The sequence below is a fragment of the Suncus etruscus genome, chromosome 4, assembly GCF_024139225.1.
Source record: "Suncus etruscus isolate mSunEtr1 chromosome 4, mSunEtr1.pri.cur, whole genome shotgun sequence".
In the NCBI taxonomy this organism is placed as follows: Eukaryota; Metazoa; Chordata; class Mammalia; order Eulipotyphla; family Soricidae; genus Suncus; species Suncus etruscus.
This window is the reverse complement of record NC_064851.1, coordinates 104,079,140-104,095,784: the sequence shown is the minus strand read 5'-3', so window position 1 is coordinate 104,095,784 and position 16,645 is coordinate 104,079,140. Positions and strand designations below refer to the sequence as shown.

Here is a 16,645-nt window from a genome sequence, read left to right as displayed (position 1 = left end):
CCAGACCATACACTACTCATTAGACGTGTCCTGGTGGGGTAACCTCAAACAGGCCAAGTCCACTTGGCCCTTGGCCTGAGCAGGACCCAGAAGACATAAGGTGAAGGGGTAGTGGGGCTTAGTAGAGGGGTGGGCCAGTACTAGGTGACCCACCATCCTAAGACTCCCCAACTTCCTCAAGGTCAGACCTTGCAGCCAAAGCAACACCTGGGTGCCCTTGGTGGCAGCTGTTGGCGGCAGCAGTTCTGGGGGGTTTCTCCAATGGGAATGATGGGGTGCAGGGTTGCAGGTTGGGGGGAGCTGTGCTGCGGAGGAAGAACATGGCTCACCCCCAGGAAACTCTAGCTTAGAAGGTTCTGTCGCTGGGGAAAGAACTGGGCTGTCCACTCTCCCGAGTCCCAGGTTCCCCATACTAAACTGGCCAATAAGAGGTGCTGGTGGGGCCCGGAGAGATAGCACAGTGGTGTTTGCCTTGCAAGCAGCCGATCCAGGACCAAAGGTGGTTGGTTCGAATCCCGATGTCCCATATGGTCCCCCGTGCCTGCCAGGAGCTATTTCTGAGTAGACAGCCAGGAGTAGCCCCTGAGCACCGCTGGGTGTAACCCAAAAACAAAAACACAAACAAAAAAAAAAAGAGGTGCTGGTGGGCAGACTCAGGCTACGTCCTGGGCCCCTCAAGGAGGAGTGGCTCCCAGGCCTTTGTCCTCATGACCCCGGGGTTTTTCTGGAAAATTCCAGAAGGGGATTACCAACAGCTGGGGGTTAATCGTTGACCTTTCTGACCTCTGAGAAAAGGAAGCAGGAATTCTGAGCACAAAGGGACTTATTCAGAAGCCAATTGGGGGACTGGCAGAGAAAAGGCTGGGAGCCCTCGACTATGTGGGAGGCCCTCCCCAGCTCCTTCCTTAGCCTGGAGACCTGGGTGCAGGAATAGAAAGAGCATGGAGAGAGGGGTCCCTGAACACCCCAGAGTCTGCTTTAGGCTGCTTTTTTCAAAAAGATGGTGCGGAAACTTCAAGACCATTGTTTTAAAAGAAATAAAGAATGCTTGCAGTGTAGGGTTCCAGAGTAGAAGGAAGAGACCACACAACTGGAATAAAGTTTAATACTTTAATCCATCTGCCAACAAGATCCCCCAGCCTTGCCAGCTAGGGCTATCAACCGAAGGAGATGAACCCCGCTCAGGTCATGAGGAAGATTATATAGGGAAGGGATATAGGGAGGTTCCAGCTTTCTGATGATTGGCTCTTGTCTAGGGGTACCTTCCTACTGCTCCCTTGTATTCCCTGACAGCCTACCTGGTATGGAGCAGAGTCTATGGAAATAGTTTTGTGAAGGCCCAGCATGTAGCCTACAGCATGTGGTCCTTACAAAATGGTTTCTCTCCCTGCTCAGAACCTAAGAAGAAGCCTGCCATGCGGCTTTTAAAAAATGGCGTCCCTCCTTGTTCAGAATTCAGGTTCCAACAGCAGGACTGCAGGGAGGGCATTTGCCTTGCACACAGCTGAAGTGAGTTCCAGTCCTGCACTAACTAGCCACCACCCCCCCAGCCCCACCAGGTGTGAATCCTGAACCAAGAGCCAGGAGGGAGACCCAGACATGACCCGAGACCCAAATATGACCTGACACCCACCCACAAAAAAATAATAATCAGACTGGAATAAGAGTAGTGGGGAGGGTGCTTGCCTTTCATTCAGCTGACCAGGTTCTATCCCAGGCACCCATAGGGTCCCATGAACCCACTACGAGTATTCCCTGAATCTAGAGATAAGAGTAACCCCTGAATATCTTTTAGTGTGGCCCAATCCCACCCCCCAGTAGAGAATCAGAGGCTGGGGAGACAGTGCAGGAGTTAAGGTACCGCCTGGCCTGCACCTTTCTGGGTTGGTCTCCTAAGGCATGTGGCCCTGAATCTCATTTTTGGGGGTCACATCCCCAAAACACTCGGGCTCTGCACTCAGGAATCTCTCCTGGTAGACTTGTGAGACCCCATGGGATGTTGGGGGTCTAACCCAGGTTTATGTGTGCAAAGCAAATGCTCTCCCCACTGTGATCTCTCTTCCCCCCCTCCTCCCCACCTCGGCATCTCTGAGTGCAGCATCCAGGCCCTGAGCAGCACCAGCTGTGGCCCTGGTGGTCCCCAGCATGGAACCACCATCTAACCTGGAATCTCCAAGGAGGGGGCCCAACCCCTCTGAGTACCACTTGGGAGCACAGAGACCAATACCCGAATCTGGTGGTTCTGGAAGTCACTCGAAATGCAAATAATCCCTGGAATATGACGTGTGGCAGTCATACTATATGTAATTACAAGCTCAGTTCTTTAACTGATGCCCAGAGATTTGAACCAGATTGATTTACAAAACTGCTAATGATAGGGCATCATGTGCACAACATTTCCATTGTTTAAATTTAAACGTGGACTTAGCTGGCCACACAGAAACACACGCACATACACACGCATGCACAAGTCTCCTCTCCTCTCTCTCTCCTCTCCTCTTCTCTGTCTCCTGTCTCTGTCTCTCTGTTCTGTCTCTGTCTCTGTCTCTGTCTGTCTCTCTCTCTCAGCCCTTTAAGATGGGTTGCTGCGCGCCACCTGCTGGCAGCAATGGATACTGCGACCAGGCTATACCACCCGCAAAGTCCTGAATTCCTCAGCACAAAAAAACCAGCAGAGGAGAAAATCTTGCAAAGGTCAGAGGTCAAGCCTCTCTGGCTCCATAGTGGACAAACTATATCCAGAAGGTTCCTCAAGGACCCCAAGTTCTTACAAATAACAACAACAAAAAAAACCCCAAAAAAACAGAGGTTCCTCTTATCTTTAGAGGACGAGAGTTTGCCTAAGGGAGAGTTCCTGGAGTTAGAGAAACAGCACAACCCATGTTCCATATCTGGACCCCATGGGGTCCCCTAAGACCAGCTGGGACTGAGCCCCGAACAGAGAGCCAGGAGTGAGCTCTCTGAGCACAGAGCCAGGAGTGAACCCTTAGTAAATCAAAACAAAACAAAAATCAAACCAAAAATGAAAGACTTCTCCTTACCCCCTTTTCACCCCACTTTATCCCTAAGTAGGAAACAGAGACTCCTCCTTTGGAAGGGGCTGAACCTTACCCAGCGGCCCGCAGGGATTACTCCTAGCTCTGTGCTCAAATACCACTCCTGGTGGTACTTTAGGGACCAGATTGGGTGCTGGGGATCGAACCCAAGTTAGTCATGTGCAAGGCAAATGCCCTATGTGCTATGTTGTCACTTTGGCAAAGAGAGAGAGAGAGAGAGAGAGAGAGAGAGAGAGAGAGAGAGAGAGGGAGGGAGGGAGGGAGGGAGGGAGGGAGGTAGAGGGAGAGGGAGAGAGAGAGAGGGAGAGGGAGAGAGAGAGGGGGGGAGAGAGAGGGGGGGGGGGAGAGAGAGAGAGAGAGAGAGAGAGAGAGAGAGAGAGAATGTTCCAGAAACTTTATCTGAGTTTTTCCAGAAAGAGGCCTTTAGAAAAGTCTGAGGTGATTTGCGTTTTGTTTTTGGTATTTGGGCCACACCTGGTAGCACTCAGGGGTTACTCCTGACTCTGCACTCAAAAATCGCTCCTGGCAGGCTCGGGGGACCCTATGGGATGCCAAGAATCGAATCCGGGTGTGCAAGGTAAATGTCCTCCCTGCTGTGCTACAGTTCTGGCCCCATGAGGTGACTGGTGGAAATGTGGATGCCACCCTCTTCACTGTCTCCACCACAAGGCCCCTCCTCTGCTCTTTCTTCTCTTCTTCACCCCCCCCCCAACTCCAACAAAGAAAGGGTACACTTATAGACAACAGAAACAAGAGTCCAGGTTAACTCTGGGCTCTACAGGCAACTTTATTGGGATTAGTGCCCGCAGGGGGTGTTCCTGCGGACAGCAGGTGTAAGTGTGGATGTGTCAGACGTGGAGCAGGGACAGACGGACAGACTGCATGGTCTGAGTGTCCAGGGCTGTCTTGGGGGAGCAGTAGCAGGGTTTAGGCGACGCCCCTTTCTCTGGGAAGCAGTGAATCGTCTCATTCCACCCTGGAAACAAGGGGCCAGTGAGACTAGTTGGGCTGGATCCCTCCCTCACTCCCTCCCTCGCTCGTTCGTTTGCTCACCGCTCCTGCTGCCGGAACTCCTGCAAGGCCTTCTCGGACACTATCTCCATGAACTTGGGGCTCCTCCTGGGGACAGAGTCTGGGATGGCCACAGTAAGGGGCATCGAATCAAAGAGCTTCAGGTCTACCAAGGTGGCTCCGCCCACACCATCCACGGTGGGCGCCTGAGAATTCACCTAAGAAGGGGCAGAGGGAACAACCACCGTGAAACAAGGGCTGAGCCCTCGTTCCAGGTGCCTGTCGTCGCTACAGATAAACTGAGTCAAGGTGAAGGGTCCCCACCAAGAACCCACCTTTTCCAAGCCTGTCCCTTTTGGAAACTACTGAAAAGAAAATGGGAGGGAAGAGGGCAAGAGCCATCCAGAGCTTGGGTGCGTGTCTAGCGGGTGTGAGATCCTGAGTTCAATCCACAGCACTGCCTAGATCCCCACCCCACTCCCAAAAGCACAACTAGGTGCAGCCTCAAAGGCCTCTAAGATTCACAGCTTAGGACAAAGCCCAGCATGTCAGCAGCAAATGGCGCATCCATTCATGGGCTGTAACAATTCGCGTGGTTAGTCTGGGCCACGCAGGGGACAGAATTTAAGGGTCCAATGTCCAAGGAACACACCAGCCAGCTCTGCTCCCTTGCATGGGACCAACCATCACACCAGACCCCCATTGCCCTTCCCGGTCAAGCGTCCCACTTACTAGACTATGGAGCATCCATACACACATATTTTTGTTTCCCGCACATGCCCCCCACGGCTCTGCTCACCTTGGTGACCTTCAGGAGCTCCTGATCATCACCCTGCGTGAAGTTGACCAGCCGGGACACCCAACTGAACTCCTGGTTCAGCTGCTTCAGCATGGTTGAACCACTTAGCATTTTCTGCTGATAGGAGCGCATCAGCTGGTCATAGCGTCGGGAGAACTTCTCAGCCATCAGCAGTGAGGTCCTGAGGTCCTGGCGCAGCTGCTCCTGAGCAGGGTTGCTGGCCGAGCAGTCTGGGGGGTGGCAGGGAGAAGGTGAGGGTCAGCAGGGTATGGAGGGGGAGATGTATGCCCAGCTGGGGGCCCCATAGCACCTGCTCTGGCTTTGGGGGCAAGACCCCTTGCTCCTCAGAGGTTGGGCCCACACTCCGGAGCGGGAGGACTCAGGCCTGGAGCCTGGTTCTTTGGTATCCCTGAGCCCATCAGTGTCAGCTGCAGAGATGGGAGGAGGCCAGCATGGAGACCCTTTGCCTATCTGCAGAGGCTGACACAGTCTCACCTGCTACCATGGTCACAAATTTGTTCTTGGTTTTTGTTTGTTTGTTTTTTGGACTATACCCTGTGGTGCTCTGGGCTTACTCCTGGTTCTGTTCTCAGGAACCTTTCTGGCAGGCTCAGAGGATTATAAGGGGTGTCAGGGAACAAACCTAGGTCAGTTGCATCAAGGCAAGTGCCTTACCCCTTTGTACTCTCTTCTTCAGACACAAAATTTATTTTTTTCTAACCAAAATTGAAACCAAGGGGGCTGGAGTGATAACACAGTGGTGAGGGCATTTGCCTTGGACATAGCTGGTCTGGATTTGATCCCTGCCATCCCTGCCCATCCCCCAAGTCTGTGAGGAGTGATTCCTGAGCACAGAGCCAGGAGTGACTGCTGAGCACTGCTGAGACTGTCGTGTATACATGCGCCAGACTGCACCTGCAGATTCACCTTTATCTTCTCCAGACTCTGTGACTAGCCCCGTCTCTCCACACCTCCCCAATGGACGAGGGGCTCCTGCAAACCCCTGCATTCACTCACCCACAGCAAGGATCTCCCTGCACTTGGAACACTGGTTCTTCATCCGCAGGCACCCTGTGGAGTTATGGCGGATTTCTTTGCACACAGTCCGGTTGTTGCCACCTTCTGAGGTTTCTGAGAGAAAGAAGAGTGAATTGGGCTACCTCAGAGCCAGAGACAGGGATCCCAGCTCCCTCGCTCCTCGAAGATGGCTCTACACACAGATGATCATTTCTCCCCCAGCAGGTCAGCTCGCACCCTGGCAGGTGGTCACCACCAGATGACCCTTCCACGCTCCCTGGCCATTGCCAAATACACCCAGGTGCCCACTCAGGCTGCCCACTTCTGCCAGGAAAGGTGGAGGGACTAGCTTTCCCAGCACTGGCTTGGGACAAAGTACTAGCACTGCAGGGAGGGCATTTGCCTTGCATGAGGCCGACCTGGGTTTGATTCCCAGCAATTCTATAGGGTCCCCTGAGTGCTGCCAGGGGTGACTGCTAAGTGCAGAGCCAGGAGTAAACCCTGAGCATCACTGGGTGTGGCCCAAAAACAAACCAAAAAAGTACTGGCTTGTATTTTTGTTTGTGCATGCAAGGATGCAGCCTATGATGAAGGGACAACGGGACACTGATGAAAGGAAGGTAATACTGGCGATGGACTGATGTCTAAATATTTAATTCCTCAAACACTGTATTAGGAACAACTTGGCAAATCACAGTGTCATAATAAACATTGAGGGGAATGCCAATATTTAATAATAATAATAATAAAATAAAAATAGTGGTTTGGTGGTTATGGTGGTGGATGGGAAACTGGGGACAGTGGTGGAGAGAAGGTTACACTGGTGGAATTGGTGTTGGAAAATTTAATGCCTGGAATATCTGAATTAAGAACAACTTTGTAGGGGCCCGGAGAGATAGCACAGTGGCGTTTGCCTTGCAAGCAGCCGATCCAGGACCAAAGGTGGTTGGTTCGAATCCCCGGTGTCCCATATGGTCCCCCATGCCTTCCAGGAGCTATTTCTGAGCAGACAGCCAGGAGTAACCCCTGAGCACCGCCGGGTGTGGCCCAAAAACCAAAAACCAAAAACTAAAAAAAGAACAACTTTGTAAATCACAGTGTCATATTAAAAATGAGGAAAAAAGGGACCATAGCAGTAGTGCAGCGGTAGGGCATTTGCCTTGCACGAGATGATCTAGGATAGACCGTGGTTTGATCCCCCAGCATCCAATATGGTCCCCCAAGCCAGGAGCAATTTCTAAGCACATAGCCAGGAGAAACCCCTAAGTCACAGGGTGTGGCCCACAACCAAAAAAAAAAAAAAAAAGGAGGAAAAAAAATGAAAGAAAGGAAAGTTCTAGCGGGGACTGGTGAAGGGACGAGTCTTGGCACATTGTATGGCTGCATCTCAATCATGAAAATGTAACTGTAGATTTCACGCTGACTCCATTTTAAAAAATTATTAGGGTCCAGAGCAATAGCACAATGGGTGGGGCATTTGCTTTGCACACAACTGAACCAGATTCGATCCCCAGTATCCTATAGTGTCCCCCAACAAGCCTGCAAGGAATAATTTCATTTTTTGTTTTGTTACTGTTGGCTCTGCACTCAGAAATAGCTCCTGGCAGAGCTCGAGGGACCATATGGGATGCCGGGAATTGAACCCAGGTCCCAAACGCCCTACACCTCTGTTCAAGGAGTAATTTCTGAGTGCAGAGCCAGGAATAACCTGTGAGTGCTGCCAGGTGTGGCACAAAAATAAAATAATAATAATAATGACAATAAAAATAAAAGCACTGGTTTAAAAGCTTCCAGAATTGGAGATTTCACCCATGGAACTGAGCTTCTATGGGCTGTGTTGGTGGCTCTGAGAATGGGGAATAATGGCATTGCAAACCCAGCACCTCACACAGAAATGGGAAATGAATAAATGAATAAAAGTATGAGTGTAGGGGCTAGAGGGAAAGTACAGTGGTTGGGACACTTGCCTTACACATAGAAAAACTGGGATTGATCCTGGACACCCCAAAAGGTTCCCTGAGGGCCCGGAGAGATAGCACAGTGGCGTTTGCCTTGCAAGCAGCCGATCCAGGATCAAAGGTGGTTGGTTCGAATCCCGGTGTCCCATATGGTCCCCCGTGCCTGCCAGGAGCTATTTCTGAGCAGACAGTCAGGAGTAACCCCTGAGCACCACCGGGTGTGGCCCAAAAACAAAAACAAAACAAAACAAAAAGGTTCCCTGAGCCTGCTAGGAGGAGGCTCTGAGCACAGTGCTGGGAGTACAGCTGAGCACAGTCCAGTGAGGCCCCCAACTCAAGAGATCAATGAGTAAGTATAGTCCAGGCCTCACTCATGACAGTTCAGAGAATGACTTTAAGCAGATCAACAAGGCAAAGTCATGTTCCAGCTTTCCGGGCCAGGATATGGGCTCTGGTTACTTCACAGGACCACCTTAGGAATTCAGAGCCCTCAGAGGGTCCCTGGGGTGGCCAGGGACCTAGTGTCACTATCACACCTGCCATTTAGGGGGCAGATAAGTGACAGGATACCCAGTTTGCAGGGTCAGTGCCTGCTGTACTCACGCAATCGGCTTAAGAAGCCTGCACGACTCTGCTTCTGCCTTCAAGTTTTCATTTTTTTCTTTCTTTCTTTTTTTGTTTGGGGACCACACTCAGCAGTAATCAGGAGTTATTCCTGGCTCTGCACTCAAAAATCACTCCTGACAGGCTCGGGGAACCCTATGGGATGCCATGGATCAAACCTGGGTCTCCCACATGCAAGACAAATGCCCTCCAGCCCTCATCTTCAAGTTTTGTCCTGAATGTGCGCTCTGGGAGTGGCTGAGGGAACGAAGGGGAATATTTCGGGGCTCCTGCTCCCATCTGGCTACCCAGACAGCTGCTTCCTGTCCCCTGCCCGCCCTGTTTGACCTGGCAGGTGCTCCAGGCTCTCATGCAGCTGCGTCTCCATGGCTTGCTGCACCTGATTCATCATCTCCAGGAAAGGCCGGAACATGCTGTCGAAGTTGAATGGCTCGAAGTGGTGGAACGGCAGGAGGCTGCGGACCACGCGCGAGCTGGACCCAAAGAACGATGGCCGGTGGTGCCGGTGGCCGAAGGGCCTGAAGAAGTGAGGCTCGGGCATCTCGCGGGTGAAGAGCGAGTCAGCGAAGAGCGAGTCCAGGAGGCTGGATGTGTGGTGGAATCTGTCTTGCATGATGTCCAGCTCGTGTGCCTGCTGCCTCTCGTCCTCCAGCAATGAGTCCACACGGTCCCCGTTCATCCACAGGTAGAAGGGCGAGCTCTGGTTGAGGAACTCCTCAAGCTGTGGTCAAATGGACACAGGGGCGAGCGTTTAGGTTTGGGGACAGCCCAACCCTGCAGCCCAGCCCTGTGTGGGGATTTCCAAGATCCCCCCGCCACACACAAACCTTAGAGAACATGGGTGACCAAGAGCCTCCTTCCCAGACCTCAAAGTATGGAATTACTAGGATTGATCTGTTTCTATCTCACTCAGTAGATGCCTTGTTACTCATTAGTTGGAAATGCCTTTGAATGAGCACCTTGGATTGGTGTTGAGACCTCCAGGTGTGGCCAAAATTCCCTCAGATTAAATACTCAGATGGAGAGGAAGTCTCCCTCTTGGTTTCTGGACCTTCTTGGAGCTGGCTGCATTTTGGGAGCTAAGGGCAAAAGTGGGGGAACTTCTGAAAATCTTTTCTCTCTCCATTTGTGTGTGTATGAATTATTTTCCTGACTGCCATTCGATTCCAGACCTGCGTCTCTCCAGTGTCCTGGTGTTTAAACCTGAGGATTTAATTCAATATAATGGCACCTGAACAGGGACTTGAACCCCTTCCCAGGCCTCAAAGGACCTCCCCCAACCTGCTTGCAATTGAGACTTCTGGGGTGGGGTTACCAATATGCGTGCAAGGTGGGTGGAGATCAAGACACAGGAAATGAAAAAGCCTCTGCTCTGGACAATAGAGTGCTGGGCACTGCACAGAATACTTTCCAGCTCAAGGTTGCACCCAGGGAAGATGTGGGAGATGGGAACATGCCTAGTTTGGTTGTGTCAGAACCAGAGCCACCCTGGCCAGAGGATCTACACCAGCAGCTCATGGAGCATGCACCCAGGTTCTTCGGTCATCCTGCAGCGTGCCTCACCTGCTGGCCCACTGCGCCGGAGCCACTCCTACAAACACGCGCGTAAAACTTCATACAGGTCTGCTTCAGGCATGGCTTGCACTCCTCCCACAGGGCCAACATGCTGTCGTTGCACATGCCCTGGGTCTCCTTCAGCTTCTCCTCATACTCTCTGGTGCTGTTGAGGGCATCCTGTGGGTGGGCACACAAGTAGCTCAGCCCAGCCCACATCACCTCCCAGAGCCGCCTGTCCTGCTTATGGCCACCCATGGTCACCCCAGCCCAACTCTGCACTCCTCACTATGCCTCCCATATGAACCATCTCTACCTCTCTCGCTGGCAACACCCCATGTCTCCAAGACCCTGAAATGCTGCCTCTCAGGGCGCTGGCTCATTCCCTATAAGTGTTCTGTGTACAAAAATCCTGTCAAATTTCCAAAGGCTCCCCACATTTTAAAAAATGTATTTGTTTTGGTTTGGAGTTACAGCTGACAAGTGCTCAGACATGACTCCTGGCTCTGTGCTCTGGGATCATTCCCAGTAGGACTTAGGGGACTCGATAGCTGGAGATCAGGCTGTGGTCAGTAGCATGCAAGGCAAGCACCATAGCATGGGGACCATCTCTCTGCCCCCTGCATCTTATTTCTCTATTTTGGGGGGGAGCACATCCAGCTATGCTCAGGGGTTACTCCTGGCTCTGCACTCAGGAATCACTCCTGCCAGGCTCAGGGGACCCTATGGAATGCCAAAGATCAAACCTGGATCATTTGCACACAAGGCAAGAACCCTACCTGCTGTGCTATTGCTCTAGCCCAAATCTCATTTTTCTAGTGTAACTGGGCCTTTGGCAGAGGACAGCTTCCAGCAGCAGACCGACCCCAACTTGCCAGCACCCCCAAATCCCACAGACCCAGGAATCTGCTCTGAACCCACCCCCAAGAAGCCTACAGGAAACAAGGAATGATCTTGGGACCTTGGTCCCAAGACCCCCTCCAGAGCCTGCAGCTAACCCTGGGCTTCCCCACTTTGAGGCTCTAGAGCAAAGAAACCTTCCCTGTGCCCTTCTTTGTCCTTTGGGTGAGCAGGGAAAGTCTGGACGATCTTGGGGGACCCCCACTCCCTCTGCAGGCCCAGCTGCATCACCTCCTTCTTCATCTTGGCCTCTTCCAGTTCGTCCAGCAGAGCCTTCCGCTCCTCATTGTTCTTCTCAATGAGGCTCTTCATCTGCTTCATGCCCTTGAAGGCATTTTTCATCTCCTTATTGATATATTTACTGCCCTGGGCAGACATTTCTGTGATAGAGATAGACAGAGACAGAGAGACAACAGAGAAAGAGAGAGAGGGAGAGACAGAGCAGGGCAGTGAGGGCAGAAAGAATCGGCCTCGAATACAGCCCAAGAGGGTCCAGGGGTGGGTGGGTGGCTGAGAAGCCTATGCATGGCCTAGGTCCCCATTTGAGGGATTTCTGCATCCTCATCCTCTCACCCAAGTCATCAGATTTCGGGTACACCCTAGAGAGGGTGGAACCCACAGGGTTGGAGCATGAGCAGAACATTCCAAAAGAAGAAAAAGGGAGCAAGGAGCTGAGCGATAGGCCAGCTGGGAGAGCATTTGCCTTACACACAGCTGATCTGGGTTTGATTCCCGGCATCCCATAGAGTCCCCTGAGCCTGCCAGGAGTGATTCCTGAGTGCAGAGACAGGATTAACCCCTGATTAACACCAAGTGAGGCTCTAAAAACAAAACAAAACAAAAAAAGCAGGGGGAGGCAGAAGAAGGCACGTTGGCCAATAGGTCCATTTGACAAGTGTAAAATGGTTGTAAAATGTGTCAATGTGATTGTGGACCCAAGACTTTCCCAAGCTCAGCCCAGGCCATTGGCCTTCTCAGCTGCCACATGTGACCTGGAACAGTAGATCTGTCCCCTCCTGCCATCACAGAACCCCAGGGAACAGGGGCAGGGGAAGGCCATGGAAAAGTACTGTGAAAGCGCCAAAGTACCCCCCTCAACACAACACGTTCTCGAAGGCACCCACAGGCTAATGCTGAACCTCCACAGAACGTCTGAGCCAGACCAAGGAAATGCCAACAGCAGGTGGGCAGGGCTGAAGGCGTCTGAAAGTTCTGGAATCAGTAAACCCAGAGCTGGAGGGCCCCAAAAGGAGTCTGAGGGACAGTGCCACCCTAGGCTGGCACAGCAGAGAGAAGCACATCCTGGCCCTACGTGGTGCCCCCACTCACCTTGCAGCTCCTTGTCCGACACCTCCTGGCTGGCCAGTCCCTGCTCACTGTCCCGGCCCTGCCCTGGTGACCCCAAGAGCAGCAGCCCCAGAAGAAGCAGCAGCGACTTCATGGTGCCTCGGATGGTTCTGGAATCCTGCAGGCTCTGTTGGTTCAGAACAGGATACTCCATGGAAACGGCCGCTTCCAAAGCAGGGCCTTGCACTGGCCTGGCCACCGCCCCCTTATCCCCCGGGAAACGGAGAAAAGATGCCACAGCCAGAAGGGTGGGGGAGGTTGGGGGCGGCACAGAGTCCACAGGATGGGCCAGGGGCTGGGGTCACAGACAGACGGATAGACAGGGGCTGGGATCACAGTTGGATGGACAGACGGAGAGTTCAGGCTAGTCCTCCTGCCCCCTTGTCCCTTCTGCCTCTCTATCCCCCCGCCTCTTCCCTCTTCTTCTCTCTCCTCTCCTTCTCCTCTCTCTCCTCTTCTTTCCCCTCTGACCATCTTGCTGGGAGCAGCTCCAGTCAGTCCCAGCACCCCTGAACCTTTCTCAGCGGGCCGACTGCCCAGCTTGGCAGGTCCAACATGGAGAACAGAATGCGGGGGTGAGGCAGGAAGGAGTCGGGGTGAGGCCCCTACGGCTGAGTGCTCCCTAAAGGACGGCTCCCTGCTTGTAAGGTTCCTTTCTCAGGGCTAGTCCTGCAGCCAAGCCCTGGGGGGCTGTGCCAAGCTGGGGCTCTGCCACCAGAGCTGGTGTCCAGCAGGGCCCAAGTCTTACACAACCACAGAGACCTTCCCAGAAGTTGCAGGGCAGCCCTCCCCCTCTTATCTGCATGCCCCAGGGCCATTGCAGGAAGCAGGCCAAAACCAGGGAACAGGAACCGAACTGGGGAGCCCTGTGGCCCACCCATCTCCGGCTGGGGATCATGACCCCAGGTCTTCAGGGCCTGCAGCTCTGAGTCCCCAACCCGTCCAGGTCCTCTCTCTCTGGACACCCAGGCCCTGCCTCGGTTTCTCTCTCTGTCAAATGGGCCACCAAGGCTCTCTCAGAGGGAGACAGAGAAACAGTAGTAGGTCTCAGAAGACTCTGGTTGAGTCTCAAGGCTCCTTTGAAATGGGGCCACTGACAAGCCATTTTGAATGTTGGGGTATGTGTGTGAAGGGGATAGCAGGCTTGGAAGGGACAGAGACTTTGAGGAATGAACAAACAGATGAAAGGACAGAGGGATGGAGGCATGAGCAGACACTGCCTGTGCCTGAGTCAGCTGCTGCGTTCCCTTTGCCCATCTGGAAACTGCCTTTTCCACCAGGCTGGCAGGTGGCACTAACATGGACTGTCCAAGGCCACTGACCCAGCTCCCTCAGTGCCATGCTTGTCCCTGGCCAGGGTGCCCAGGACGAACTCAGGAGCTGTGCCAAGGCCATTCTGCTGGTCTGGCTGGGCTACCACTTCACTCTTGGAACTTGAAGCAGGTGGAGGGGGCCGTGGGGAGGTCATGGAGCTCAAAGACTGAAGCTCCTCAGAGGGGTCTGTCCCCCCAGAAACAGAGGCTGAGACTTTCAGATGGGTACAACCTCCTCTCCTCACTCAGAGGCAAAGAATAGAGTGACCCTCTCCACTTCTATTTTCTGGGGCTTTATTTTTGGTTTGGGAGCTATACCCAGCAGTGCTCAGGGCTCCTCTTGTCTCTGCACTCAGGAATCATTCCTGGTGAGCAAAGGCTGATGCCAGGAATTGAACCCAGGTGAGCCATATACAAGGCAAGCGTTCTGCCCACTGTGCTATCTCTTCCGCCCTCTCCCATTTTCTGCATAATTCTATTTTCTTTCTATCCACAGCCCCTTGCAGTCTACCCCACCTCCAATTTTTAATTTGCAGATTCAACATACATTGTATTTATTTCCTTTGGGGGAGTGGGGAGGGCCACACTTGAAATGTTCCTGGGTTACTCTCCTGCTGAGAGCTCACAAGCTATTCCTGGTGTTGCTGGCTGGGGGTGGAAGGTACCAAGCAGAGCTGGGGAATGGAACCTGGGACCAAAAGGTGTGCAAAGCCCACAAGCTCACTTCCTAGCCTTTTGCACCATAGTCTTTTTTTTTTTTTTTTTTGTATTTTTGGATCCCACCCAGAAGTGCTCAGGAGTTACTCCTGTCTCTGTGCTCAGAAATTGCTCCTGGCAGGCTCAGGGGACCATCTAGAATGCCAGGATTCGAACCACTGTCCATCCTGGATCAGCTGCTTGCAAGGCAAACATCCTACTGCTGTGCTATCTCTTCAGCCCCAGCAAAACAGTCTCTTTTTGTGTTGTTTTTTGGTTTTTGGGTTGTTTTTTTGTTTGTTTGTTTTGTTTTTTTTGTTTTGTTTTGTTTTGTTTTGTTTTTGGGCCACACCCAGTGATGCTCAGGGGTTACTCCTGGATATGCGCTCAGAAGTCGCTCCTGGCTTAGGGGACCATATGGGACACCTGAGGATCGAACCGAGGTCCATCCAAGGCTAGCGCAGGCAAGGCAGGCACCTTACCTCTAGCGCCACCACCCACCCCTGTTTTTTGTTTTTGAGCCATACCCGGTGGTGCTCAGGAGTTACTCCTGGCTCTGTGCTCAGAAATTGCTCCTGGCAGGCTCTGGGGGGGGGGGGGGACCATGTGGGATGCCAGGTATCAAACCTGGGTCCATCCTGGTTGGCCAGGTGCATGGCAAACGCCCTGTCACTGTGCTATCACTCCAACACGCACAACAGTCTTTAAAGTCTCACACTTATGGCTGTAATATCTATTATATCTGTTAGTTATCTCTGTTGTCAACAAGACTGGGCAATCCATGGTTTACTTGCTCACTGTTACTTTGAGCCTTTGCCACACTGCGGTGGCACCAATCCCCAAGTTCTTTTTTGTTTGCTTTGTTTTATTTTTGTTTTGGAGCCATACCCGGCAGTGCTCAGGAGTTACTCCTGACTCTGTGCTCAGAGGTCATTCCGGGCGGTGCTCGGGGGACCCTATGAGAAGCCAGGGATCTAACCCTGGTTGGCCGCCTGCAATGTACACTCCCTGCCTGCAGCACTCTCACTCCAACCCTATAAGTTTTCATTTGTTTTTGCGGTACCAAGGATGGAAACCGGAGAGTCTCTCTCCTGCGAGGCAGGGCTCTGCCCCAGTCACCTTTCTGCCCCTGTCTGCTCCTTTGGATTTGGGCCATGCCTGATGCTGCTCAGGGCTGAGTTCTGGCTCTGAGCTCAGGGGAGTCACTCCTAGCGGGGTTCAGGGGTGGAAAAAATGATGGATATATGTAGGACAAACCAACACGGTTGGTTCTCTCTCACATACTCCTCTCTGTTTTGTAAAAAATAAATACATAATAATCATCATCAATTTCCCCTCCCCTCATTTTATTTTTTCAAGAGGCCTTCTGTAAGACCACGAGACTTAACTCGCAGCATTTTGATTCAGATCCTATTTGCTACACAAGCATTTCTATTCGAATCCTTTTTCTAGGGAACTTGAGAAGCTGGAGGAGACAGTACTGAGCTCCGGGAAACCAGCTGAGAGAGGACAGAAGCTGGATCAGATGTCCCCTGGACCTGGCTCTACCTCCTGGCACCCTTTATTTCAGAAGCTCAGAGCTGCTGTGGCTTGGGTGACTCCAACATCTACTTCAATCCAAATAGGACACTTGGAAACATACAGTCCAGAGGGCTCTCGAGCGAGCAAGCAAACAGGATGACTCAGGAAAGGCAAGCAGGCCGGTGGCACTTCGGCTGGCTTTCGGCTCTAGGTGCCTCCCTGCCCGCTAACCTTCCCCCTCTGCACCTCTACAGCCCCGCAGCCGCGGCTCCCCAGGCTCCATCTCTGCAAAGGCCGCGCAAGCCTTCCTTGCACCTGCTGGTGCCTGGGGAGCAGCGTAGCCTCTCCAGGAGCGCGCCCTGCCCTCCTGCAGCTCCTCCCTGCAGCGACCCAGGGACCCGGACCACCACCTTTCCTTCAAAACAAGCAGCGATTGTCCTCCACCGTCCCGACCACCCCGATCGTGCGCCCTGGGTCTCCCAGGGGCTCTGAATCCCTGCGCCCTTGCGCCCAAGCCGGGGACCCCTCACCGGTCTTGCAGATGCGCGCTGCTCCTGCGGACGCCGCGTGCAGGGCGCTGAGAGGAGGCGTCCCTCTTTATAGCGCTGGCGGTGGACACCCCCTTGGGGGCTGGCTAAGAACCTGCATGAGTCACGCCCCAAGAATGCTGGGGAATTGCACCCGGAGCTTTCTGGAAGCGCGCACCCCAACGCACGCACGGGGCGCGGGCCGGTGCAGTGCTGGGCGAGGCCGCCAGAGAGCGCGTCGGAAGAGCTCAAGGTCTCCAGGGTTAGATGCAGACACATACCAGGAGTGTCTTTCAGCACCCGAGCTCAGAGTTGGGGGACA

General features: G+C 53.0%; 2 protein-coding genes across 3 annotated transcripts in view; one reads left to right on the top strand and one right to left on the bottom strand.

Moving 5' to 3' along the window:
- Positions 1-3,812: 3,812 nt before the first annotated feature.
- Positions 3,813-16,485, bottom strand: CLU (clusterin). 2 transcript variants are annotated; one of them, XM_049771925.1, is made up of 9 exons: positions 16,327-16,485; positions 12,249-12,393; positions 11,151-11,299; positions 10,029-10,199; positions 8,793-9,186; positions 5,884-5,997; positions 4,867-5,096; positions 4,110-4,285; positions 3,813-4,032 (listed from the first exon to the last, which is right to left on the bottom strand). In XM_049771925.1, the coding sequence occupies exons 2-9, from the start codon at positions 12,358-12,360 to the stop codon at positions 4,023-4,025; spliced, it is 1,356 nt and encodes a 451-aa protein (XP_049627882.1). In that variant the 5' UTR covers positions 12,361-12,393; positions 16,327-16,485; the 3' UTR covers positions 3,813-4,022. The 2 variants fall into 2 exon arrangements, with proteins under 2 accessions (XP_049627882.1, XP_049627881.1); XM_049771924.1 differs by lacking the exon at positions 16,327-16,485 and adding an exon at positions 12,782-12,895.
- The window catches only part of SCARA3 (scavenger receptor class A member 3), a 43,058-nt gene continuing 39,234 nt past the window's right edge, over positions 12,822-16,645 (top strand). The window contains exons 1-3 of the mRNA XM_049772631.1: positions 12,822-12,841; positions 16,051-16,270; positions 16,338-16,576. Of these exons, the coding sequence (XP_049628588.1) occupies positions 12,822-12,841; positions 16,051-16,270; positions 16,338-16,576 (479 nt within the window). The remainder of the gene's footprint in view (positions 12,842-16,050; positions 16,271-16,337; positions 16,577-16,645) is intronic.